This window comes from Rhipicephalus microplus, chromosome 2, assembly GCF_043290135.1.
Source record: "Rhipicephalus microplus isolate Deutch F79 chromosome 2, USDA_Rmic, whole genome shotgun sequence".
Taxonomy (NCBI): domain Eukaryota; kingdom Metazoa; phylum Arthropoda; class Arachnida; order Ixodida; family Ixodidae; genus Rhipicephalus; species Rhipicephalus microplus.
The window spans coordinates 205,832,046-205,857,143 of record NC_134701.1 but is presented as its reverse complement, the minus strand read 5'-3'; the positions used below and the strand labels follow the sequence as shown (position 1 = coordinate 205,857,143).

General features: G+C 43.5%; 1 protein-coding gene across 1 annotated transcript in view; it reads left to right on the top strand.

Annotated features, from left to right (window-relative positions):
- Window positions 1–25,098, top strand: part of Liprin-alpha (PTPRF interacting protein alpha) — a 46,307-nt gene that overhangs the window by 11,846 nt on the left and 9,363 nt on the right. Inside the window, exons 7-21 of the mRNA XM_075887271.1 lie at window positions 425–571; window positions 904–1,014; window positions 1,075–1,152; window positions 1,568–1,762; window positions 3,903–3,994; window positions 4,848–5,124; window positions 6,501–6,736; window positions 8,852–9,071; window positions 10,217–10,344; window positions 11,090–11,176; window positions 14,439–14,626; window positions 17,452–17,560; window positions 19,503–19,584; window positions 22,867–23,067; window positions 23,193–23,368. Coding sequence (XP_075743386.1) covers window positions 425–571; window positions 904–1,014; window positions 1,075–1,152; window positions 1,568–1,762; window positions 3,903–3,994; window positions 4,848–5,124; window positions 6,501–6,736; window positions 8,852–9,071; window positions 10,217–10,344; window positions 11,090–11,176; window positions 14,439–14,626; window positions 17,452–17,560; window positions 19,503–19,584; window positions 22,867–23,067; window positions 23,193–23,368 — 2,327 coding nt within the window. The remainder of the gene's footprint in view (window positions 1–424; window positions 572–903; window positions 1,015–1,074; window positions 1,153–1,567; window positions 1,763–3,902; window positions 3,995–4,847; window positions 5,125–6,500; window positions 6,737–8,851; window positions 9,072–10,216; window positions 10,345–11,089; window positions 11,177–14,438; window positions 14,627–17,451; window positions 17,561–19,502; window positions 19,585–22,866; window positions 23,068–23,192; window positions 23,369–25,098) is intronic.

Below are 25,098 nucleotides of genomic sequence, written 5' to 3'. Positions count from 1 at the left end.
AGGCCCTATACAGTCATGATGTCGGGCAAGGGGCCATGTTAACATATGTAACAATGTATGGCAGAAGCACTAAATTGCACCAGGCATGTCACTATGCAAGTTGAGTAAGGCGTGGATGGTTGAAAGATGCATACCCATTGCAAAGGGCTGAGCTATAAATCATCATCAGCAGCAGCCACAGCATTAGCAAAGTGGGGAGCTACTAACGGGACCACTCAAGCTCCAATGGTGATCATCATAAAATAGCCACACCTGATTGTTTTCACTTTTCACACATATTTCAAACAAAAGCAAAACAGCCCCTGTGAGTTTTTTCTTTTTCTTTTTGTATCACTGAAAATCTTTGTTTTCTCACACTCTTTATTTGTCTTGGTATCATTTGAGGTAGCACAATCTTTTGTATGTCAACTTGTCCCCATTGCAGAACAATGCACAGAAGGAAGACCAAGAAGAGAGGATATCAACGTTGGAAAAGCGTTGTCTCAATGCCCAGCGTGAATCGGTCTCCCTACACGACTTGAATGAGAAGCTTGAGCAGGAGCTTGCTAACAAGGAAGCGCAGCTGAAATTGGTGAGTGGCTACTTCTCCTGGCTGCCTTTGATATTTTTGAGTCTTTTCTATAAAAGCAAATAGAAAGTAGCTTTTGCATGCGCTGAAATAAATTAGCCGTAATATGTTTATCCTTTGTGTGTATCATCTAGTGCACATGGAATCTGAAGGAATGCATATGCATGCTCATGGTGAAGTTTGAGCAGAGCGCATAATAGAGGAAAAATGGCATTAACTTGACTTGCAGAAAGGCTATAGCTTGCATACATTTAGTGATCTTTGCGAATGGTTAACTGTGAAGAGCAATGCCGTTTAATGCAGTTGCTGTACGTCTCTATGGTCTGTTTTTTCAGAGTGAAGAAAAAATCAAAGCTCTCCAGGAACGCCTGGAATTGGCTGAACAAAAACTTGCGCAGTTTGCCAAGAAGGAGACAGACGTGGATGTTTCATCGATTATTGCTCACGTAAGCATCTTTCACCCTTGGACCTTCAGCTGTTTGTCTGAGAGTTGTTTTGTTTAATAGGAAAAGCATGGCTCCATGGAGGACACAGTCAGTCGACTGGAGCAGCAACTCGAAGAAAAAGCCGGGGAGCTTATGCGGGTAAGTGTGACAATGATATTCATTACGTTGGGCACCATGTACAGAAAGAATTTGATTGTTTAATTGATTGATTCTCATTGTAAATGTGTGCATCATTTCTTACTAGAAACTATACTTGAAAAAAATGTTATCGGTGATGCTCTAGACCCACTGGCAGGCACTTCGGTTGGGAAGTTCAGCCAACCATACACAATATTGTCCATTTACAAGCCCCACTTGTCAGGTGTGTTCTAATGCGCTCCAATAGTAAGGGCCGGATGAGTGTGAGAGAGGGTATTTTCGTGTTACATTTACTCTTGTAACAGTCTTTGAGGAGCTCTACTTGCAAGAAGCACAGGTTAGCCATAAGTTGCACGTTTAGCTGGTTGTCACATTTCTGCACTTTTATCACATGTGCTTTAATGTTCACTCGTAGGCACGCCAGCGGGAAAAGATGAATGATGACCACAACCAGAAGCTGTCGGCGACAGTTGACAAGCTTTTGGCGGAGAGCAACGATCGGTTGCAGATGCACCTCAAGGAGCGCATGCACGCCTTGGACGAGAAGAACATGCTGACGCAGGAATTGGAGCGCACACGCAAGGTCCTCGACGAGACCCAGGGAGAAAAGGTGTGGCCTCGGCTCTTGTGCTTTTGTGTTGCTCATAGCTTCTTCGGCCGTTTTGTTCTTGAAACTAGTTCTGCCCTTTGTTTTTTAAAGGTGCACCTCAGTAGTCTTGGACTTCTTGTGTGATAAGTGGTTGTTTGCCACTTGTACAGATAACTCACATGCCATCCCTATTGCTGGCTGATAATGTGTAGCCATGTTTGATGGTCAATCTTTCCTGTTGCTAATGTCTCAAGTGTACATCTAAAATCAAAGTAGGCTAACCGAGGGCTCCGCTATATGGCAAAGTTTCCTTGATGTCTTGGTGCGTAGCCTGAGACTGAAAACAGCAACTTGTTTTTAGTCTCGCCATTGTAGACATCAATGTGCACTACTGTGGTTTTGGGTCGTTAAACCACAATAATATTATTGTTATCAAAGTCCACTGATCAGCTCTAGATGATCGGCTCCTAAAATATGCTTTTCTACTGAAAAGCCATTGTTTGCATACTTTGGATCCAATATGTATGTACATTTAAGTATCAGCGCTGGCAGGAATATTTTGTCTAAGTTAAAACGCAAAAGCCACCTTTCGCTTGGATACAGGCTCGTAGTCATAAGTTATGGGTATTTCCTGGGAAAGAAGAAAGATGTGTCAAATATTCTGTGCAACGGTGGAAAGGTACTTCATTTTTGTTTCTAAAAGCACTAGCTATTTTTGGCAAAAAACATGAATTCGGCCTGTGGGAGCAAGGGAAACGAGCTATAGGGAAGCCTTACTTTACGCACGGCCTCGACAGGAAACATGACTCTTGCGAGGAATGCATTGCAGTAACCTCGCATGAGCTGAGACAATCATGAGGTGTTAGCCACAGCCGCTGTTAAGCATAGTCTGAAAAAGGTGGATGACGTTTGTAAATTACGCTTCTAGAAGTACCTGAAAGGTCAGCCTTGCCATGAGCTGAGCTAGAAAAAAAAATGCTTAACTTAGGCAATAAGTTCAAACATTAGCATGGCATGATCTGATGAGATTTGGGCAGACTGGTTATTGATAAACTTATTTACTATAATTTAAATTGCAGAGTCTAATCAGAAAGCAACTGAGCAGGGGTACAACAGTTGCTTTAAATGCACCAATTCGATACACATAGTTATTTTTGCAGCAAGTGAGCAAAACTGTGAAGTTTGTTGTAATTTTACCCCACTGTGCCAAAATACCCGACCCTTCGGCATTTTCTGAGTTGTGCTGACTTTAGCAAAATGTGGAGGCTGCGTTGGCCACCAGCTTCATCATTTTACGCAATTTACGTTCACCGCACTACAGTAAAGCCTTGATATAGCGAATACAGATGTAAGGAATTATTGTTTATGACGAAGTTAATGAAAAATAGTCATTGCCATTTATTCAGTATCATGAAACAGTCTTACCAAATTTGTTATAATGAAGCATTTTTCACGTCAGATGCAATTTTGTTTTAATGAGCCTTGACTTTAATGCTAACCCTGCTGTGAAAGAAAACAATGAAGTACAGGGATTCTAAAAATTTCTTAACTTGTTTCATCGCGTCTGTGACATCTACAAAAATTACTGGTAGTTATTCAAAACTGTGGATGACGTTTCTGTGGCCCTGAGGAGCAATAAACAGAAACGTAGGCCACTTTTTATTTTTTTTCTAGTCAACTTCCCATGTTGTATTGCAAGGTTTTAAAAACGTTGGAGAAAGTCTGCATCGATATAATGCAAAACGAGCTAAAAAATATCTCAAGCAGTCGGAAAATACTAATTTTTTGGTGCTATAAATACTATGCACTATACCATGTGATTGGGTTGTGTATGTTTGTTTTGTAAGAATAAATAATTATGCCGTGCTGCTATTTGCCTGATGTTAGTAAGCAGCACTGTCTTGTTGAGAAATTTCCCATCAGTTTAGCTAAAGCACGTCTCAGGAATGGAAGCATTGATTGACACAACGTATCAGAAAGATTGGGCGTGCATTGTATTTTTCCACCAAACAGCAGCAGCAGTGGTGCCCTTTATGTTATGTTGCAGCTGTAAATCGAATATAAACCTATGCATATTAAATTTTCTCTTTTGCACAAATTTGCTAATGTTATTGAGTGTGTTCTGGGAACTTATTTTTCTCTTCTCTTTGTTTCATCACAGGAAAAAATCTTTGAGGAATTGTCTAAAGTGAGAGCAGAGATGGAGATGATCCGCCGTGATGTCCAGAACTACAGGACAGAGTCTCTTTCAAGGTGAACTGTGACAGATCTGCGTCTATGCTTACATGGAAGGGCCTGACAAAGCTCTCATACGTCAAAGTGATTGCACATTTGCATTGCTATGCATATAGCGATGTAAAATTATTGTGAAACAGTAGAACTTGTGGGTCTTTCTCTGTGCATTCATTTGATGCCATAATGCTCTTATCACAATGCTTTTCAGCTTGTTCCACTGTTAAAGGGAATTTACAGTAGGGGTTTGTGTCATTGGTTATTTCCAAGATATGGCGCAGGGACTCTAAAATGAGTTCTTGTGTAAACGTATACCTAATTTATTGTTACAGGGTGACTTTTTTTTTTTTCATAAGTAGAGACTCGAATCGTGTCCGATTATGTTGCTTTTTTGATAGGTGATAGTTTTCTTCAACAGTGTACTAGACTGTACAAACAAAATCGTGCTCAATTTTAGCAAATTGGCACATGCTTGATATAAAGAATAGTGCTAACATTGAATGCAGGGTTCAACCTTTTAGCCTCATTTTATAACTCGTTTACAAGAAAAGCTTTTCACCATTTCTCTGTGTGATGGTGTTTCAGATTAAATCAGAAATTGCTTTTTCCGGGCAGTGGCTACCAGATTTGCTGGCTGCTCTTGTTTTCGTTAGACAGCTGCAGTGTTTTTCATGAATATTTTTATGCTGACTTCACCGGGAGTCTTATTCATGCTCTATCAAGTGCAACATTTTTTGTTGCATAGACAGGTTCTTTTGCTTACTGAGAGTTTATTTAGACAGTGGTCAGCATTTTGACATGTGTAGAGCTTGGATAGTAAGTGTGTGCCTTGAGGAGCCCCTGTGTTGAGTACTTTCTCCACAAAACATTGCAGGGTGACTTCAGCACGGAGTCTTGCGCACCATTCGCCCCTTTCTCCGCAACGAGGCGGAAGCAACGTACTGTCGCCACCGTCTATGGTGGGTCTGGTACCACCGTCCACTTCGGAGGCGACTTCAGGGGTGGTCTCTTCGGTGGACGCTTTCCGTTCCACTTTGTCTGTTGGTGGTGGTGGGCTGGACATCAGCTCGGGCCCACCCACCACACCAGGCACCCAGCACCGCACCCTGCCGAGGGTCAGGCGTCGGTCCCTCGATGAAGACTCTGGCAAGGTAAATTGGCCTTCCAAGAGTCGCAGGAGGATGCTGTTGAACCAATGCCTGCTAAAAAGGCTGTGCCTAGAACGTCACTCTTTCATAGAGAGCCTCCTGCTGGTGCGCTATTTCGGAGGCCACCGTGCCTCCAGTTACATGCTACGACCAGACGCCGTGGCAGAGTGCTTACCACCTAACGACTTGATCATGTGATCGACGCTTAGTCATGTGCTTCCGAGCAGCTGCTAACGACGTTGGCGGATGCTCAGAGGCAGTTGTGAGAGCTCTGCATGTCTTGAAGGAGCAATATAACGCATAATTGTATCTGAAAGCATAACTTTGCTAAGCAATTAAAAAAATGCACAAATGTTGCTGAAGTATGCTAAAGCTCTAATGTCTTAAGCCGTGGACTGGTGTTTATAGGAAGTACCATTTTTTAGCCCATTAGGCTTATTGCTAAGGCAATTAAATAGATCTTAGGAATTTGTAGCTTGGCTAGTTGGTACAACTTCAGGACAAGATGAAAAAAGCACGAACACATGTACATGTAAAGGCATGTGCTTTGTCATCTTGATAGGTTTGGGTTTGGAGGGGGGGGAAGGGAGGGGTTCAATTGTTAAGCTTTTTCTTTCGTGGTGTTTGAGATAGGAAAGAAACATGTAGAGAACACGTCCATAGTTCAGGGGCAGTGCATCTGTTCACAACTTGCTACTTCTCTCCGCCAACACTGTTTCACTGATTAGACTGCGTCGCAGTGCCCAACATGTAGTTGGTAAAATCAGCATCGCTGCAGGTCTTTAGTGCTTTGAATTGTAGAATTTTGCAGTTCATGTGTTTAATATGTGAAATTTAATTGTTCAAAACAAGGATGTGGTTACATGCAGAGCTGTTTTATTATTATATTTTTATCCTTGTCCTTTGCTGTCCAGTACACTATTCACCAATATAACCCATCAAGCCCACATTCTAATGTACAGTAAACTCTCATAAAACAGAATCTGAAGGAACCGGGAAAATATGTTCCATTTAACAGGATTTTTGTTTACTGAGAGGTGATCATGGGTTCAGAATACAAGCCCGAAACCAAGCATTGCAGAGGTAATAGTTCCGTTTAAACAGTAGTTCCGTTAAACAGCTTTCTGTTTAGTTAGAGTCTACTGTACTGCCATGGCATTTAGCATGCTTGGTAGTTGCTATTTGCCTGGCATGGTGAGTGATTTAATGTTTGCCTACTTCCCTCCCTCTATCCTCAACAGTGACTTTCGGCCCTTTCTTATCTAAGAGGATTCATTGTCTATGATCTGGGTCAGCCGAAGAGAAGTGTTTGAATGTGTGATGTTCAGATCTCTGACAATTCGCAAAGATGTTAAACAGCGAATGGCTTGTGCCCCCAGGGTCTGGGTGACTCTGAGTGGGACAAGGTGGTTCAGGGAGGTACTGGCAGTGGTTTGGACGGAGGGGTCAGTGACCCTGAGTGCAGTCCCACGGAGGAAGACGAAGAGGACGGTGGTGGAGCGGGCCTTTTGGACAGCATGGACCACCTGCTGTCCCCAGTGGGGCACCACTCAGATGCCCAGGCACTGGCGCTAATGCTTCAGGAACAGCTGGATGCCATCAACAACGAGATACGGTAGGTCTCTTCGTAGACCAGTGCCCGTTAGTTTTTTTTTTTTTCCACTTTCATGCTTTTTTTTATTAGTGCATTGCATAAATGCCAACAGGACGAGAACTTATTAGAACATAGGTAATAAAAAAAGCACCTGGCATTGCAACTTTCTTTAAAAGCATTCAGTGCATTATTACAGGGCCTACTGAATATGCACTCTGATCTGGGAATCCCTCGTCATTAGAGGCATGCAGTGTGCCTGATGGTCTTTGGCTGGGTGCTGTATGTAGCTTTCCTCGTTCTTTTACTTATTTCTTGTTTTTGTGTGCCTCGTAATAAGCAATTTGGCTTCACTTTTTGGCACTTCTGAAGAGTGCTATGTGCGCTCAGGCGCAAAGTAATGTCATAAGGGAGCAGCATGACACATACAAATTACCCTTGCAAGTAAACTGTGTTGTGTGCTGTGGATGATTAAATTCTTTTTGACAAATAAGCACACTTGAATAAGAAGTTGTTCTATTCATTACTGAAATATTAGAGAGTTCATAGAAATGGGTAAGTCTGCTGAGCATACAAAATTAGTAGATCCTACTGTAAAATCTGAGTTTCTGGCACTCATCAGTCTAAACTAGAGCTGTGCGTATAGCAAAAGTTCGGGTTCAAAGTGAATTCAAGTTTATGAAGTTTGAGAGTGAATCAAAAAGAATAATTTTCGAATATTTCTCAAATATCTTTAGAATACTTTGAAGCGAAATTAAAGAAAAAAAAAGTGGCTAAGAATCTTTGAGCATCTTTTTATGAGAAACGAACACTTACAAGTCACAAACAGTCACAGAACAGATTTATTAATAACGATTATGGGGCTTTTGTATCACAAGAAATAAAAAAGTCATTTGTTTTAAAACCATATATTTGCTTTTTGTGATCATTTTTTCCGATTCCACAATATCTTCATTGAAACCTATGTAAAAAGTGTGGTAAAAATTTGTTGTGCTTGCTAAAGTGGTAAAATTTATGTAGACATCACACGCACACAAAAAAAAACTGCTTATTAAAAGCATTATAGTTCCACAACGGCGTGACCAGGCTGCGTCATTTTGCACTCTTTGGAAAGAACATTCTTCAGTCTTCCAATTTCCAGCTCAGCGATGAATGAACATTAAAAGATGAATGCACAAAAAAAATGTTTAAAGTTCATTTCGAAGTCTTCGATTGGCTCTTTCCGTCATATTGCTCCAGCATGCCTCGCCATTGGTTCGATCCTCACTTCTGTAGAGCATTTTCCGCTGCTTGTGCATCGCAAGGTCACCGATTTTTAAAGCGGCATTACCCAGCGATGCATCTGCACTCGTTCTGTGTTCACGGGTCAACAATCGCTTAGAATGTAATTATGCATTACTTTGGCAGCTGCAAGCAAAAACTGAATGACCAGATTATGATAGTGAACCGCACTTGCTGTGAACATCGCTGATGCATGTCTCAGACTACCTGTACATTCTACTTATTAGCACTTCGCTCCTCGTGACGAACGCCATCGTGAGACGACTGTTATTACTCGTGATCAAGCACGATGCACTTTAAAACATCGAGTACAGCAGCCACGCACATCACGACCAAGCTTACTGCTTGGAGTCACCAATGGGCCTAACTAACTCCACTGTCACCGCCTAAACATATGCGAACTTTCTGGGCAAGGACATCGCAGCAGTGTACATGCGAAAGCGAAGCCGCAACGTGCTTTGTCGCAATGAAACGCCTTCTGGCTCCTCAGAACTGTCGATGGGCATGGGCATTTTGTGCATCGTCAGCGCCGTCCCTCACCTCCCCTCTCGGTTAAACTCGTTGTACAGCGACCGCTCAGAGCACTGGTGGAAGCGGTTAGCAGTTTCACTCATTGGCGTCCCAAAACGCAAGACCAAGCACACTGCATGCCAATTTATTGCCAAATTTATTTCCTGGAAGTTCAACTACTTTGAATAGTAAAATTTCTGTGCGAATCGAATCGAGTAGCAAGCTCTATTAGAAAATTATTCGCACCCCCCCCCCCCCCTAGTTTAAACTGAACTAGTGTTTCTCTATAGTGTCCTTTAGATTTCTGTAGCTGCTGTTATGCTAATGCTGGTGTCCATCTTTGTTCAGACTAATTCAGGAGGAGAAGCAGAGCACAGAGCAGCGTGCTGAGGAGCTGGAGTCGCGTGTCGGTAGCAGCAGCCTTGAGCCCTTGGGGGGCTTGCTGTCACGAGGACGCTCCTTCGACCGAGGTTCGCCACCCCTCAGTGGGCGGTCGACACCACCTTCTTCTGCTGGCCCACCAACTCACCACAGCCCCCAGCGGGAGTACCTGCCCAAGTACCACACTGTGAGCATGTGCCAGACCCCGATTCCTGTCATTTAATTTTATTTGCTGATTTGCAGATTCATTTTTTGTACTCATTACACACGGGCAAGCGTCAAGTACAGTGGACTACGCCCTCTCCATTTATGAGAAGTTTCATTTAAGCAAAGTCCACAAAATTAAAGAAATATGACTTCATTTCAAGAGCACCAACTGTGGTTGACTGAACAAAAACATTTTGAAGTAGAGAATTCTACTACAGTTGATTAGAAAGAAAAGTGTTGCTAATATTGCTGACTTAGAAAAAAGGAGATGATAACAATTTGCTTGGCCTTGTTTAGCACTTTCTCACATAGTAAGAGCGCATTGCTGAAAGGCTGGGTAGGAACTCTGTGCCACCGTTGTGTTCAAAATAGCGCTGCAACAGGATGACAGCATCTCTTGCTGCAATGTCAGCCACTGAAATGAGCTCGGGAACACACACTATCTCATCACCACTTGAGCACAGGTCCTCATCTTGAACTTCAGCTATAGGTTCCTCGAGGCTGTCCTCAAGTTCACGACAAGATGTCGATTGCTGCTCGATGTGCGCGGACATGCGGAATCACTGGATTGGCTTGGCTAAGCTAGCTTTGGAGTTTGATTCTTGGTTGCTAGACTGCCGTGGCCCTTTGTGCCGTTCATGGATTTTGCCCGTTTTAGTTTCATTTAACCGATGTAAGCGAAAAAAACTGTTCCGATTACCTGAAACTTTTTATCATTAAATATGTAGGAGACCAACCAAATAAGCTTAGATAGTTTCGTTTATGCGTCTTTTTCATTTAACCGAGTTTCGTTTAATGGGAGTCGACTGTACTCTGCAGTGAACCCCTTTTATTATCTGAGGGACCCTTTGCAGAAAAAGGTTGCCCCAATGACTCATGGTATTGCACTAAGTTCTATAGGTGGTCCAAAAGTAAAAAAAAAGAAAAAGAGCTGCTACTTAAATTAGCAGAAAAGGCAACATTTTAAAGAGCCATGCTGTTTGTTGATGGTGCGCATTGTGTAAACTCCAGTGCCTCACGTGCTTGCTTGGTCAACTGCAGTGTTCATATCTGAACCTCAGAATTTTCAGGGTACTCAAGTCACACTCTTGTGGCTGACTGATCTACTTCTCATGTGCGTTGCAGGTGCCAGCGTCCCTGGAGGTACGAGATGATCGATTGTTGAGGAGAGAGACAAGTCCACCTACGCCACGGTCGATGCGCATTGACCGAGTAGCCCAAGCTCTGGCACAGAGCTCAGAAGAGCTGCGAAGGTAATGCTCAGGCCGCGAAGATTTCACATCCATGAGCTATAATCCCAATGATGGATCTCGTATAGTTCACATGAGAGTGGTGCTTATGTGCAGGGCTTGTTATTTCTTATTTATGCTTTCATTGCCAAGGAAGATATGGCCGATGCTGACTATTCACTCCTGCTGTAGACATGATTCGCATGCAGTTTAGGTTTTTTTGTGTGTGTGTACAGGTAGCAGAACAATGCCACATACACCTGCTTTCCATTTTGTCAACAATTTAAATCTGCAATACTAGAAAACTTATATTGCTTTTTTTACACAAGGCATCACTAGCATACAAACATGGTTGTTGCAAGATGGGCTTTCCAGTCAGTCACATCTAGCCACATTTTATAAGCCATGAAATATGAGAAAAATAAAGGGGGGGGGGGGTGGAGATTCTTGACTACTATAAACTTGTAGCTTTGTGTAGTATCTCCTAAAAAGGCATCTCTTAAGATGTCTACTGAATTATTTCTAGTGAAAGTTCATTAATTGTGCGTTCCATTGTATTGTTTCTGTGCTTGCATCAGGTGGGATTTTTTCTGCGGCTTTTGTATATGCCCTCTCTTCATTGTCTTTGGATTTCAACAAAGCCAAGCTGCCTTCTCTCACCAAGTGGCATTTCATTTGCAGAACGGGCTTGAAGGTTCTTTTTCTTGCGAGTGTGTTACCTGGACGCAGTTGCTTGATTCCGCGCAATCTTGTCTTTCTCCTCTCGCAGGTCCTTTGGGCCATCTCTGTCACAGCATGCAGCTTTGGGCGGCAGCCCCGCTTGTCTGTCGGGCATCCCGCCAGATGCTTTGCTCAGGTGGGACACTTGCTGTCTCTCTGAGTGGCCTTGCATTTATTCTTTTGACAGAGTTCCCAAGCTTTGTTTGGCTACCTGTCCATACTGCTAGCCCTCTCTGTGCAGCTTGCTATAAATGTAAACTGGCACGGCAAAGAGCACCCAGTGGTGTTCTGAAATCCTGATGTTGTTGGCGGCCTCGTTGTTGGAATGTGCGAAAACCTTGCCTGACTAGCCATTGACGTCGCACCAAATTGCAAGTGCTCACAGGGTACATAAACTGTGCTTGGCAGGTTATACTCGCAGGAATGACTGGGTAGTCGAAAAGCGTATAACAGTTTCTCTACATGAAAAAGCTTAACTGCCATATGCTGAAAATCAGAAGAAAACTACACAGAAAAAACATCCGCTTTCCATAAAGGGAGCTTTAGAGTTGTAGAACAGTCTGCTCTAGTCAGGAGATGGAACCCAGGTTGCTTTCTTACACGAACTAAACGGGGGGTTAGCAGGTTGCAGGACATGAAATTGGGTATATCCAGATAAGGGTGAGCACAAGGAATGGGTCACGATTCCCAATTTCTACTAAAATTACTTTGGGTTGGGTGTAAGCTTTAGAGCTGAAACAATGATTCTGAAATTTTAGTAAAAAAAATTGTGTTTGTCAATGGAAAAATATATATAAATTTTGTTCGCTAAGTTCGAAAGCTGCTATGGCATTGCATGTGCTGCTAACTCATGCCTGCATGTGTGGAAAGGCAGCCCAGACGTGTAGGCTCCCATTCCTGGGGGATGCAGGCCATGTGGGCGATCATGTGAAGCTATGACAGGCTGCCAGCATGTAAAGAGTGGGAGAATGAATGCAGTAATAGTGGGAGCAGGACACGCAAAACGTTGCGAGAAGGGGGTCAGTGCCATCTATCGCATAAGCCATGAGATAACTAGAGCAACCACCATAGTTGTTCTGGTGGGGGGCATTTCCAGGGACTGCTGCCACCTTTAGTGCCATTTGGCACAAAGGGCACTACTGATCCAGTCCATTGTTACATGTGTGGGCAAGGCCTTGTCAAAATAATACTATGGCCGGTACTAGAGTGGTTAGATGTTCTAACTAGGGGTGTGCTAATATTCGAAACTTCAAATATTTTTCTAATAGTGTTTGCAATTCTATTCAATTCGCACCAAAGTTTTGCTATTCGAAGTATTCAAACTTCCTGAAGATCAATACAGTTAACGTCCAACTAGCAGTGACCCAGATTTTCAGAGTTTCAATATGCTTCACCCTATCACACTATTGCATTGCAACAAAGCTTCCTTCCAGACTCTGCTATAATATCAAATGTATTAACTCAATAAAACGCCGATTCCAACGTGAAGATGCACTGCGCAGTTACAGTAGTCCCTTTATATTTTTAATATGCTTCACCACATTGCAGTCTCGTATTGCAGCAAAGCTGCCTTTAGGTCACCATTATGATCGTAAACTGATGGACTCTCAAAAGCACTGGTTCGAACCTATGTGGCATAGATAGGGGCTTTAATTATAGCTATTTAGAACGAAAAGGTCCGAAAAAAATCACTTCAAAGTATTTGAAAAATAATGAAGTGATCGACAATTATTAAAAAAATATTCAACTCGCATTCAAACTCCAATTGTCGAATTTGCTTCGCACCCAAAATATTGCTACAGACTACCCCCTACATTCATCCCCCTACACCATCTACATGCACCCCCTACATTCATCCGCTGCAGTCCCGCTAACCGACACCTGGCGCCTGCTCATCTCTTCCGTTCTTTATTATTTTGCCGAACCCTTTCGACCAGCTCGGCCCGCTCCCTCCCCCCTTCTGTGCACGGCACGTCCCCCGCCTTATGTGTGCGCCACAGATGATGCGAGTGTAGAGACATCGCAGCTGATAAGCACACAGCGAGCGAAGGTCACAAAATTGCCAGCACCAACCAGTGGTCGCTTCCTGCAAATAAGAGAAAGCCCAACCCTGTGCACGCGATTTTCGAGTGACGACAACAGCTGTCACGTAAAGTCATTTGTCGCTATTGCGTCGCAGGTTTCTGGAAAACCAGAAAAAATTGCTTCTTGCCTGCAAAAGATCGTGACGATTTCTGCAACACGGTAGCACCCCCGATTCTCGCTTTGTTTGTGATTCGTGCGTACAAGAACTTCTCATGTGAAAGCAAGGCGGCGGTATTTTGTCGTTAGCCTTATTATCAACAGTTTGTTTTGATGCTTTGGGGTTTGTTTCCTGCAATGTTGGTTACTTGTTACAATGTTAACGGCGGCGTCACGGTCATTGTGCGAAGTTGCTGCCAAGTTGGCAAAGTGCGCCGTAGCGCTTCACCTTTGGGTGCCCCCTCGTGAGCACAGCAGATACCACTATTGCAGTTAAACGACTGTGAGAAAAGATAGCCACAAAATGCTTTTATGGCATGCGTGGGTGGCTCGGGGACAGCTTGCATGAGATAGCGCCATCAACCACCCAAGATGAATAAAGTGAAACAAAGCAGCTGTTTCCAAACAGTGTACGCTTATGTCAATTGTGAAGGGCTAAGCGAAATAACCTTTTTTTTTTTACATTACCGCATTTTTTGCTCCTCCAGAAAATGTTTTCATTAAATGTACCCCGCGTAATAAATGCACCCCCCAACTTTGCTCGAATTTTTCGAGAAAAAAAGTGCGTTCATTACACAAGTAAATACGGTTCATTGACTCTATGGGGAACTTGTTTTCGACGTGAGCAACCAACTGCCCCCTTGTACGAGTTTGTGTTGGCTGCCATGACCCTTGCAAAAACTCTCTCATAGCAGATCTTTTTGACATAAAGAGGGGGCATACTTACACGGGAGTACAAAGGCTGATGTCCTAGCCTTGGCAGTGCATTTCTGGGGGGGGGGAGGGGGGGGGTCCATATATTTACAACGCTTCAGCGGGGATTATTGCAGCACCCAAGAAACCTTTTCTAAAACAAATTTGTGAACAGCTTAGTTTGCATGAACATCTCTCTAGGTCCCTCCTCACTGTGCATGCTCAGAAACTTAAACTGCGACTGAGTGCTACAAAACTTCCAGATAATTAATTAACCCTCATGCACTCAAACAAACAAGCTCCCAGCCATAATAAGTGGGTCATTAGTTACCTTTTGCAAGAGAGAAAACATGATGAGAATTTTTGTCTTAGTTTGCCTTTAATGGTAACAAGAGATGTTCTGCATTGAGTTTAACGTTTGGGTGTAACCAAAGCCTGACTGTGCCGTTTCTTTTCTCGTCTAGGGTTACCATGGATGGGGGCCCCAGCTCACTCAGTGCTCAGTCTCCACTGAGCTCTACCAACTCTTCCCAAGACTCGCTCAACAAGGCGGCCAAGAAGAAAGGCATCAAGTCCTCACTTGGCCGTTTCTTCAGCAAAAAGGACAAAGTCAAAGGGAAGGACCCCTATGGACAGGAGTATGGCATGTCTGGTAAGCCAACCCTTAGCTAACCTTCAGTTCTGTGAATTGATGGGTCCCACTTTCTGACCAGCATTATTTGAATTCCCCATTTGTGTGCCAGATGCTGTACAGTGTAGACCGCTTATAACGTAGGTGACCGGAATCGCGATAACTGCACTATAAGCGGTACCGCACTATGATCGAAACAGTGATTTTTCAGGTCCTCTTATATGCAAAATATGTTGGCGCGCAGCCACGCGTATGCAACCCGATCGTGCAACGCTGTGGGAGCTTTTGTAGTCCATTTATAAACATAAAGGGTTACCTGTTTGTGCACATCCCAGGCTCCGTCATTTTGAACGGCCTTCACGTGAAGCAGACAAAACTTGAAGAGGATTCACGAAACGTCTTTAATTACATTCTCTGCAGATGAAAAAATGCCGTTATTTTAGTTTGCCGCTGCTTCTTGATGGCTCTAGCTATCACTTCGTCCTCAATAGCACGGACGAAAAAATGCCATTATTTTAGTTTGCCGCTGCTTCTTGATGTCTGTAGCTATCACTTCATCCTCAACAGCACATAGGCGTTGTAGAGCCTCGTTCGTTAACTTGTTTGCGGCGCAAAACCCTTTCAGCTTGTTCAGGTACTCTAGTGCCTCCTTGCACGACAGGTCTGGAATATTATCCTCGACAGGCGTGCAGCCTCATCATTGTCACCTTGGACCGCTGCGACGATTTTTCCATCGGTTGCAGCCTTTTCGCACACGTCCGCGTCGTCATCGATGTCGCCAAAAAAGTCTTCAAAAGTGTCGTTTTCTGACACAACGCGGTTACTGACCAAATGGGACCACATCTTGTCCGCACACACTGGTTCGTCATCATCAGCGGGCAAATCGGTAGAGTGATTGTGGGAGAAACCTGCTTGTTGAAATCATTTTTTTTATTGTAGACGGCTGCACTTGCCAGCACGAGGCTGTTTCTTGCATATGCGCTTCTTGCATATGCGCTTCTTGTACAGAGTCTTCACAGTTGCTATGACACCGTGATCAAGCGGCTGGCTCTTCACGGTGGTGTTGGCAGGCAAAAACTTCATGTTCGCAGCAGTTAGCTTTGGGTGCACATTGTGAGTGGTGCAATTATCCAATATGATAACGACGCTGCGCTTTTGCGTCACCATCTCCTCGTCAAATTTTTGCAGCCATTCTCTGAACAAGTCTTGGGTCATCCAAACTTTGCCATTGGCTTTGTACGTCACGGGAGGATGCTCCGCCTCCCTGAAGCAACGTGCCCACGCATACTTCCCAATGACAAGCAAGCGGCCCTTGTCCAACCCATCTAAGTTGGCACAGAACAAAACTGTCATGTGCTCCTTCTCTGCCTTACGTCCAATGCAGGGCTCCCCTCTCAATGAAAGTGTATGGCTTGGCAGTAAGTTGTAGAAAAGTCCGGCTTCGTCGACGTTGTAGATGCCGCGGTTCGCATGGGCCAGAAACATACTCTCGACATTCATGTTCAGCCACGTTTGAACTGCCGAGTCGTCAACTTCGCCACTTTCGCCAGAAATAACCTTACAACTTATTCCATGGCGATCCTTAAAATGTTTTGAGCCCGTACTTCTTTAAACCACCTGAATAAGGCGGCGTCAACGTCCTCGTATACTTCGATGTGCACATTCTTTTTCTGGATGATGCAGCAGAATTCACGTCCAGCTGCTGTCGCACCTTTTTCCAAATAGCTGGCACAGTGGTATCCGCGATACCATATTTTGCCGCCACAGCAGCTTTCTTGATGCCCTTTTCAGCTTCCTTCACTATGGCGGCCTTCGTTTCCAGCGAAACGGCTTGCCGTTTCCTGATGCCTGCAGATGTGGATGAAGCCGACAAAGCCATCAAAAGGTTGTGGTCGTGAAGGAGGCCCAGCAACTGATCACAGACACGGGACAACGTAGCGAAGCAAGCGAGGCTTACGATGTGATTAAGCGTGCTGCCAACCGTCTGTTCGACCAATTCGACAACACACGCCGTAGCGGCGGTGCTGCCATCTAACCTGAAACGCGACAAACACTACGAGGACACCGATTGGCAGAGAAAATTCCATGCGGTTTCGAATAGCCCAATAAGAGTGCTCTGTGCAAGCAGAGAGAGAGGTACGCGTGTGTCTTCGCTGCACTGACCGTATTATATTCGGTCCCGCTCTATAACCGGTTACGTTATAAGTGGTCTATACTGTATATGGCAGATTGGTTCAGTCACAACTTGCATGACCTTTTTTTCCAGTTTTCTCTTATAAATAAAGCAGGTGCTAAATTAACACAAGGTGTGTGTCAGTGAGCAGTAGTTTATTCGCAGGATTGCTTGGCTGCTTCTTATGTGATTACTTGAGCAACATTAAAAACGTAACACTTACAGTTGCACCTGTTTATAAGACATATATACCAGGCAGCAATTTTTGTCTTTTATGTGAGGTGTCTCTTATGAGCAAGTTACCACGTACACATTTTCTTATCAACACCTATTTCATTGTAAGCTCACTGGGTCTCTTATGTGCATTTGTCTCTTACATGAATGTCTCTTATAAAAAGGGTTCGATCGTATAAATTAAACTTCTGCTAGCATGGTTGCATCAGCAACTGTGCTAACAGAACTTAAGAGCATCGAGCAACATCACAAGAATGATGTCTTTTGAGGAAAAACCAGCAAGGAAACATTTTCTCGCGACTGATGCCTGGGCTGTGACTGTGACGAGGCAGGTTCGACAACAACTGTGTGAATCAGGCCTTGGTGTCAGCTTGATTGCATGAAGTTGAATGAGCCACTGTGCCGGCCCTGACAAGCCTGCTTTTATCTGTGCGTGCAGGGGGCATGTACATGGACAGTGACATTTGTGGGAGTGACACGGGAACCCTCTCTATGGCGGGAGGCACATTGGGGCCAAAGACTGACGTGGATCGGCGTACAAAGAAGAAGTGGGTTTCTTTTTTATGCTATTGTTCACATCTTTCCCAGCAAGCTGGCTTATCATTCATAGAATTGCAACTTTTTTTTGAAGGTGATGTGGCTCAGCCACAACACGACACATCGGTGAGCATAATTGTTAACACTGTGCTGTCACTTGTGGTCCCTGAGCAAGTACTCAACCTTACTTTGTTAGAGGATTTCTGAAGTCTGAAAATACACTAAATTAGGTGCAGCAGTTCAATTACTACACTTCCTGTGTCTTCGTTGGCACTCATTAAATAATAAATCTATCACAGTATTTTAGCGCACATTTGACTACACACCTCCTTTGCGTAAGAGTTACTATAACCATAAAAGGGAGAGGCTGGATGACAGGAGACGTCTGGTGGTGCTAAGACGAACCGGGCAAGCATGGAATTGATTTTGCAGAAATCTAGTGTATTCTACTTCTCTACTGGTATAAATTCTTGGCGATGGAGTAATTTCGAATGTGTTGCCTTTCAAAACATTTTTTGGTCAAGGACACTAGGCAAAAACATGTCTATAAATCTGGTTGTCCAAAGAGTCGCCACATGTCGGTGCCATTGTCCGGTAAAATGATATGCAGGTTACCGCTCAACGGTCGACATCTCTGCATATGTTGCGATAGCCCTCTCTATAAAATTTCCTATTAGGGTATTTTAGTGAGTACTGAAGGCATCCAAATGGTTGCTTGTACGTGTGTGTGCATGCGCACTATGCAGTACTGCATGCATTACAGCTTTATGGGCCCATGTGGCCAAGTTCCTAGATGGCAACGGCAGTGTCCAGCTCGGCACCTAGGAACCGAAAGTTGTTCACTTAAATAATGCACTATTAAGTTATTTACTGAGGCTATATGAAACTTCGAGCATGTATCATGCTTCCTGGAGCAATAAAAAACATTAGAAACAGATAATTTAAAAGCAACAAACTTTACGGAATATGTTTGTACTTGAAACTTTGTCTTGCCTTTTGGCACAGCTGTATGATCATCACCTTGTTGAGAATGCATAAAAAGTAATAATAATAAAAAGTATGCCATTTCTCGCGAAATGGAATCATGAGTAAATGCGTAACAGTGGGGACATAGTTAGTGGCACCCACAGAAGCTCGTCTACATCGCTTTAGGCAGGTGCACTAACATTCAGAACCTCTACTTGACTAACGTTGCTGGTAACCATTGCTTAATGCCAGTGACCACTGCCGGGAATGCTGCTGGTTACCATGACTATAGCATTGCTAAACAGCCGGTCCCTCAACGCGCACGCCAGAGACATTGAACGTAATTTCGTGCTAACCAAGGCAGACGTCGTGCTCTGTCCCATATAAACGTGGGATTCTGCAAGACTGACGATCAACGGCTATGAAGTGATCGCTTGCATTAAGGAGGCGTTTTGTTGCTTTCGCCGCCAACTCGGGAGAGAGGTTGTAGCGTAGGAGAAGAGAGAGGGGAGATGCGGATGTGCAGTGGGGCTATATGGACGCTGTGGTAAGGAGGGAGGGACAGAGCCCCCGGAATAAGATGCATCACATCTAAAGAAATGCACAAATTTTATAGAAGGGTCATTTTTCAAAAAAAAGAATATTCTAGGCTGGCTCTTGTGCCATAGTAACACAAATGAAACAAAACATCAAGGAAAGTGCGAGCAGTAACATATCAGCAGGATCCTACTATACGAATGGTCTGAAAGCTTTTATCCACAGAACAGTGTGTGTTTCGCATGAAATGGCCCAAGGACTTGAACTGTGCATGCCAGATTGTACATACATTCAGCATTTTCTAATATGCCGTTGTGCACAAACCTTTGCCACCAACTTTTCATGAACCTGAAGGACTTTCCTTTTTCTGTGAAATGTGGTTCTTCTGTGGCCACTATTGAGCACGTAGTCATCAGTAATACATTTCTAATGTGCGTGTTTCCCTTGCAGGCACGAGCTTTTGGCAGAGGCTATGAAAGCAGGCACCCCATTTGCGTTATGGAATGGGCCCACTATTGTTGCATGGCTTGAGGTGAGAGCTAACTTTTGGAACCGTTTATTTGCGAGATGAAGTGTCAAATGTACAGATGTAAAAATGTGTTGACGCTTTCGTTAGTGAATGGCAGTCAGCCAAAAGAGAGACTGGATTACATTATGTAATTTACTTGCCATGGTGGGCTTAGTTATTACAAGTTCTAATTATATGTTGTGGCTAGGGAATCTGACATCGAAGCAATGCATATATTACTGCTCCGCCTGGAACACTGGCCTGTCTTTGTGACACCTATATTTGTAAGTGCCATATTGACGCCATCATAAAGTTAACATCCAAGTCACTTGCTCGTTGTGTTGGACAAAGCTTATGGGATCAACGATAGTTTAAACTGTTGATGCAGAGAGCTTCGCTATCTTTATTAAGATTTTCCACAGTACAGTAGGGGTGGGTGAATATTATAAGTTTCGAATACTTTTTGAATAGCGTTTGCTATTCGATTCGATAAGCTCTGGAATTTTACTAGGGTTGTGCGAATATGCGAAAGTTTTTAATATTCGGCGAATATTGCATTCGTAATATTCGTATTCGATTTGATAACTACATATTCGAAAACTTTGAATATTCGAATTAACTCGAATATTCCTCAAATATTCGATGTTCACGAATATTCGTTCATAGGCTTTTGCGATTATACGAATGCTTCGAATATTCAAACGAATATTTGGGTATTCGAATTCAAATTATTGTAAATTTCGAAGTATTCACAAGGAACGAATAAATGCATACTAATCCGAATGTATCGCCTGTAAAGGTGGTTTCACTGCACTGTAGGGGTGTTGAACCGTGAAAGCATCTATCTAGAAGAAATCTGCTCTGCCATGAAGCCCCCCTTCAAATTTAAAGGGGCCCTGCAATTCTTTTTGAGCATTGTCAGAAAACGCTGCCGATCAGCAGTCGAGGCTACCAGAGACACGCAAGTAAAATGTTATAGTGCAGTGCGTGGTGTGCGGTTCACAACAAATTCTCAAAGTCAGCTAAAATTTGCTCTCTTCTGTCGGCAAATGACTCCACAAGCTCAGAAAGCACAAGTGACGTATTTTCTTTTCCCGTGCCTTTCCTTCCTGCTTAGCTTCCAGTGCTTTCGTCAGGATGAGAAGAGAGAATTTACTTGCACCGTGCAGAAATCTTTGCAACTCCGCACGTACCGTCGGATTAGAAAAAAATTTGCAGCGGTGAATTCATGAGGCAATAAATAAGCTCGAGTCTTCAGTGAATGCATTTCATGGCTACTTGAAAAAGTGTCACACGGCCCCTTTGAGTGAAAATATTATTCTTAAATCAATTCATTTTATTAAGCTTATAAGCTAGTTATGACGGCTTATATGCTCTAAGTATAATAAATCTTAAAATTTTACGTATTTTTAAGGGTTATGATTCGCATCTTGCTGAACGTAAAATCTTGCTACTACTCAAAGTTTTTTCGACTTTGAGTAGCAGTTCTGTGCAGGTTAGTTGAGTCATAATAAATACGCCCATTTTTCTTTATATACTATTCGAATTTGATAGGAAATTATTTGACCAAAAATCACTATTCGCTTCAAACCTGAAATTCACTGTTCGCACAGGGCTACTCGCTCGCATATGCCACTGTGAAGAACTTACGATTTTCCGCATTTGCCATAAGAACCTCAATAGATCATGCAGTGATTACTATGACTTCGGCACAAGTGCGGTGATCATGCTGGCATGGAAATTTATGGGAGTGTGATCACGGCTACCAACGAATGCGGTGGCAAATCATTGTGACAAACCCACCAATGATAAATATCTCAATCAATCTAATTCATGTACTGCCTGCGCGGCAGTTCGTGTGGCTTAGTGGTTTAGCGCTGGTACGGTTCCCGTAAGCATACTGACCACGCCGTGCGCTGCGGTGCTGTTGTGCGCGGGACCGCAAGTGCGTATCGCTCGTGGAAACGAAGGCAACTCGCTGCTGCTGCATTGGCTTGACACAATAGTCTTCCCACTTTGCTTGGTCCCGTGCTGTGCGAGCATGAAGAAAAAAAACCTCTACGCAAGGACAAATGCACGTGTATACGTCACAGGGTGCGGAGCTGATGAAGTGAGCTTAGAAGGCGATGCACTGCATGCAATTAGCTAAGGGCACACTCAGTTTGACGTACGATGATAAGGAGTTTCATGTATAGCCACGCCAGTTTTCGCCAGTGGATCACCGTAGAAACATACGCGCACATGTTAAAGCCTGACGAGTTGTCTGTCAGTTGTGCTGCTACATCAGCATGATAGCGGATATCCTCATGCAAATGAGCTGAAGTCTTTTTCCGCGCAATGGTAAACATAAAAAAGGCCATGCACTTTCGGTAATGTTACAATGCCGTCATCACATATAGTTTTTCATTGCTAATGGTGACACACGTAAGGTGACGGACGAATTACTGCGTAGTTCCGCTGCGTTCCCAAAAGCGCCTTTAAAAATCCATCGTACGCACATCGCGCTCGCACGGCAACATCTCCTGCAATCAACCCTCCGTTCTCACTCGTCATCATGGAAGTTAGGAAAGTTTTTCTTTTTGCTTTGTAATGAAGTCCTACCACATAAAAAAATATACAAAAGATTTGTTCAACACGTGGATTGAACCCGAGATATCAGTCACAAACTCAACTATTAAAGTCTTATGCTTTCTGGGATGTGCAGATGGTGACATTTAAAAAAATTGTGTGCAATAACTGACTACACTCAAACCTCGTTATAACAAAACTGGATGTAGCAAAATGTCCGTTATAATGAAATAAATGAAAAATAGTGTTGCAATAAATACAGTGTTAAAAATAAACCTTTATAATGAATTTTTGGATATAATGAACTTATTTTTATGTAAGATGCAAGTTTGTTATAATGAGGTTTGAGTGTATAATAACAATTGTATTGTTTCCAACATAAACATATGATTTGTGTAAAAGATTACTGGTGGAAAAAATAGCACCTCATTATTATTCGATATTCGATTCGTATTCGAAAATTTTGATACTCGCACACTCCTGACTTTTACTTTTTGATTTATTTGAACTTCCCATGGACAATTGCAGTCAACGTTCAATTGAAGTGACCCGTTCGGACCTTTAATAAAGTTCACCTCATCACATTCTTGTATTGCTGCAAAGCTGCCTTTTAAGCTCCGCTATGGTTTAATTTCTCGCAAATACAGTCATCCAATGAATCATTAATGCTGACAGTTAATTTTGTAGTTTGGAATTGCCTGCATTAATGGAATGTTAAAGCCTACTTTTACTTTGCAGCTATGGGTAGGCATGCCAGCGTGGTATGTGGCAGCGTGCCGTGCAAACGTGAAGAGCGGGGCCATCATGTCGGCGTTATCAGACACCGAGATTCAGCGGGAGATTGGCATCAGCAACCCTCTTCACCGGCTCAAGCTACGCCTCGCCATCCAAGAGATGGTCGCCCTTACGAGCCCCTCGGCGGCAAAGCCTGCTCGCACGGTGAGTCTTGCACAGTAGCGATACCTCCTCTGCTGTTGGTCTTAGTCGTGCTGGATTTTCTCCACAAGCTCATCCTGGCCATCTCTCTCACTGTGTGCTTTCATGTCTGTTTGTGTTGTGTGCAGAGCCTGGCATTTGGAGAAATGAACCATGAGTGGATTGGCAACGAATGGCTGCCTAGCTTGGGGCTGCCCCAGTACCGGTCCACCTTTATGGAGTGCTTGGTGGACGCTCGCATGCTGAGCCACCTCTCCAAGAAAGATCTTCGGGTCCACCTAAAAATGGTCGACAACCTGCACAGGTGCGGCTGCGCAATAGTCTTCCAAACTTGTGGTCTTAAAAGTGAATGTGTTAGTTTATCCCCCTGCCTTCCCTCATTCAATTTGACGTTTTACTCAAATATTTACCCTCAAACCTCATTATAACAAAGTCATGTCTGCCACGAAAATACTTTGTTATATCCGAAAATTCTTTATATCCAAATTCGTTATATCGAGGTTTGAGTGTATGTCTAAAAATACAAATTCAACACATCTTACAACTCCAGTAGCATGCTAATTTGTTTACTGGCTCTTGCATGCTGTCCTAGTTTAGGGTATTCGCAATGGCCATGAGCCATAGGTGGTGCGCCGTGCAATCCAAGATGGCTGTGAGAGGATAATCAACCTGTGAACTCGCACAGAAAAAGACAGGACGCATGAACATAGTACACCCAAGCCGCTTTCACTGAATGAACTCTTGATCGTCGATTGAATGTCTATCAGACCAAAGTACTTTCCCTAATGATAGGAACTGCTAAATGAGCACTACCTCATTTTTTGCCACAGTGAGAAGGGTGATGGTGTCAGCTGATCGACCATGCATCAATGACGCTTTGCGTAATGCTGTACATGCTACAGAAAACTGCGCGAACTTGAAGTATGAACTGAACAGCACTCCGAGATAATTTGTGCCAAGCCTTCCTGACGGATTCGCCATAGTAGTGGGTTACTAGCGAGCAGCATGCCGCCGCGGCTGCACGGGATTGAATGCTTATTATAGCGATGGTTTGTAAACATACTACGCCATCGCCATTACTAGGTGCTTCTTCAACCGAACACAAGCATTTAACTTCCCATTAAGTGGCGCTTGTATCGCAGCCATGAACAGTGCACAATTCACTGCACTCGGATGTTGCAGGTTCTATCAGCACGATCGCAACAAGCATATTGAAACTAATACACGCATACGCTTTTTGCAACGTTGTAATTGTGAAAATTCGTCAAACAACAACGTCATTGGGTCGGTACCGGTGAAGTGCAAAAGTTAGCAGAGAGGCGCGAACTGTATTCATAACTGCATGTTTCATTGCTCTTACCATTTCGTTTCGCTGGTCGAGCTGTTGGCGACATGCCTTACTCCATAATATCCACTATAATTAGGCTACATGCAATGCACAAGAAAACTATGCTTTTACTTTAAGCTCACTGAAGGGGATTATACAATAAATACAATCAAAAGTGACTTACGAGCGTGAAAAAACATTAACACACGAGGAAACGGGAAGTGCAACTCCCTGCTTGTGAGCTAGCAGCTGATAGTTCATCGTCGCTGTCACTCTCAGTGCGTTCTACATCTAGTGAAAAATCCTCGACGTCGCGACGGTTTCCATGAACACCACTGCCTAAAGTAATCTGAGGAATTCTCCCCGCCGAACGACTTCGATAACACCAGCAATGCGTCACTCACCACACACAACACCTCAACACTGCATCACCCACCATGTTTATCTAGGCGCGGAGAACAATTCACTCAGACACCCGGCAAGAAGCGAGTCGTTTGCAGTGTGCTGCCATCTATCAACGAACATAAAAATCAAGCAGCGCAGCATTGGCCAAGGTTTGTAAGAGAAAATCGCGAGGGTGAGCTACTTTCTGCGTACAATGAATGTTATGGGATTCATGCACTATGAAAGCACTGATGAATACTGTAAGCTTATAAAACAAAGTGAGTTACAACTGCAAAGGTCAGACAATAACATTTAGCTATCCT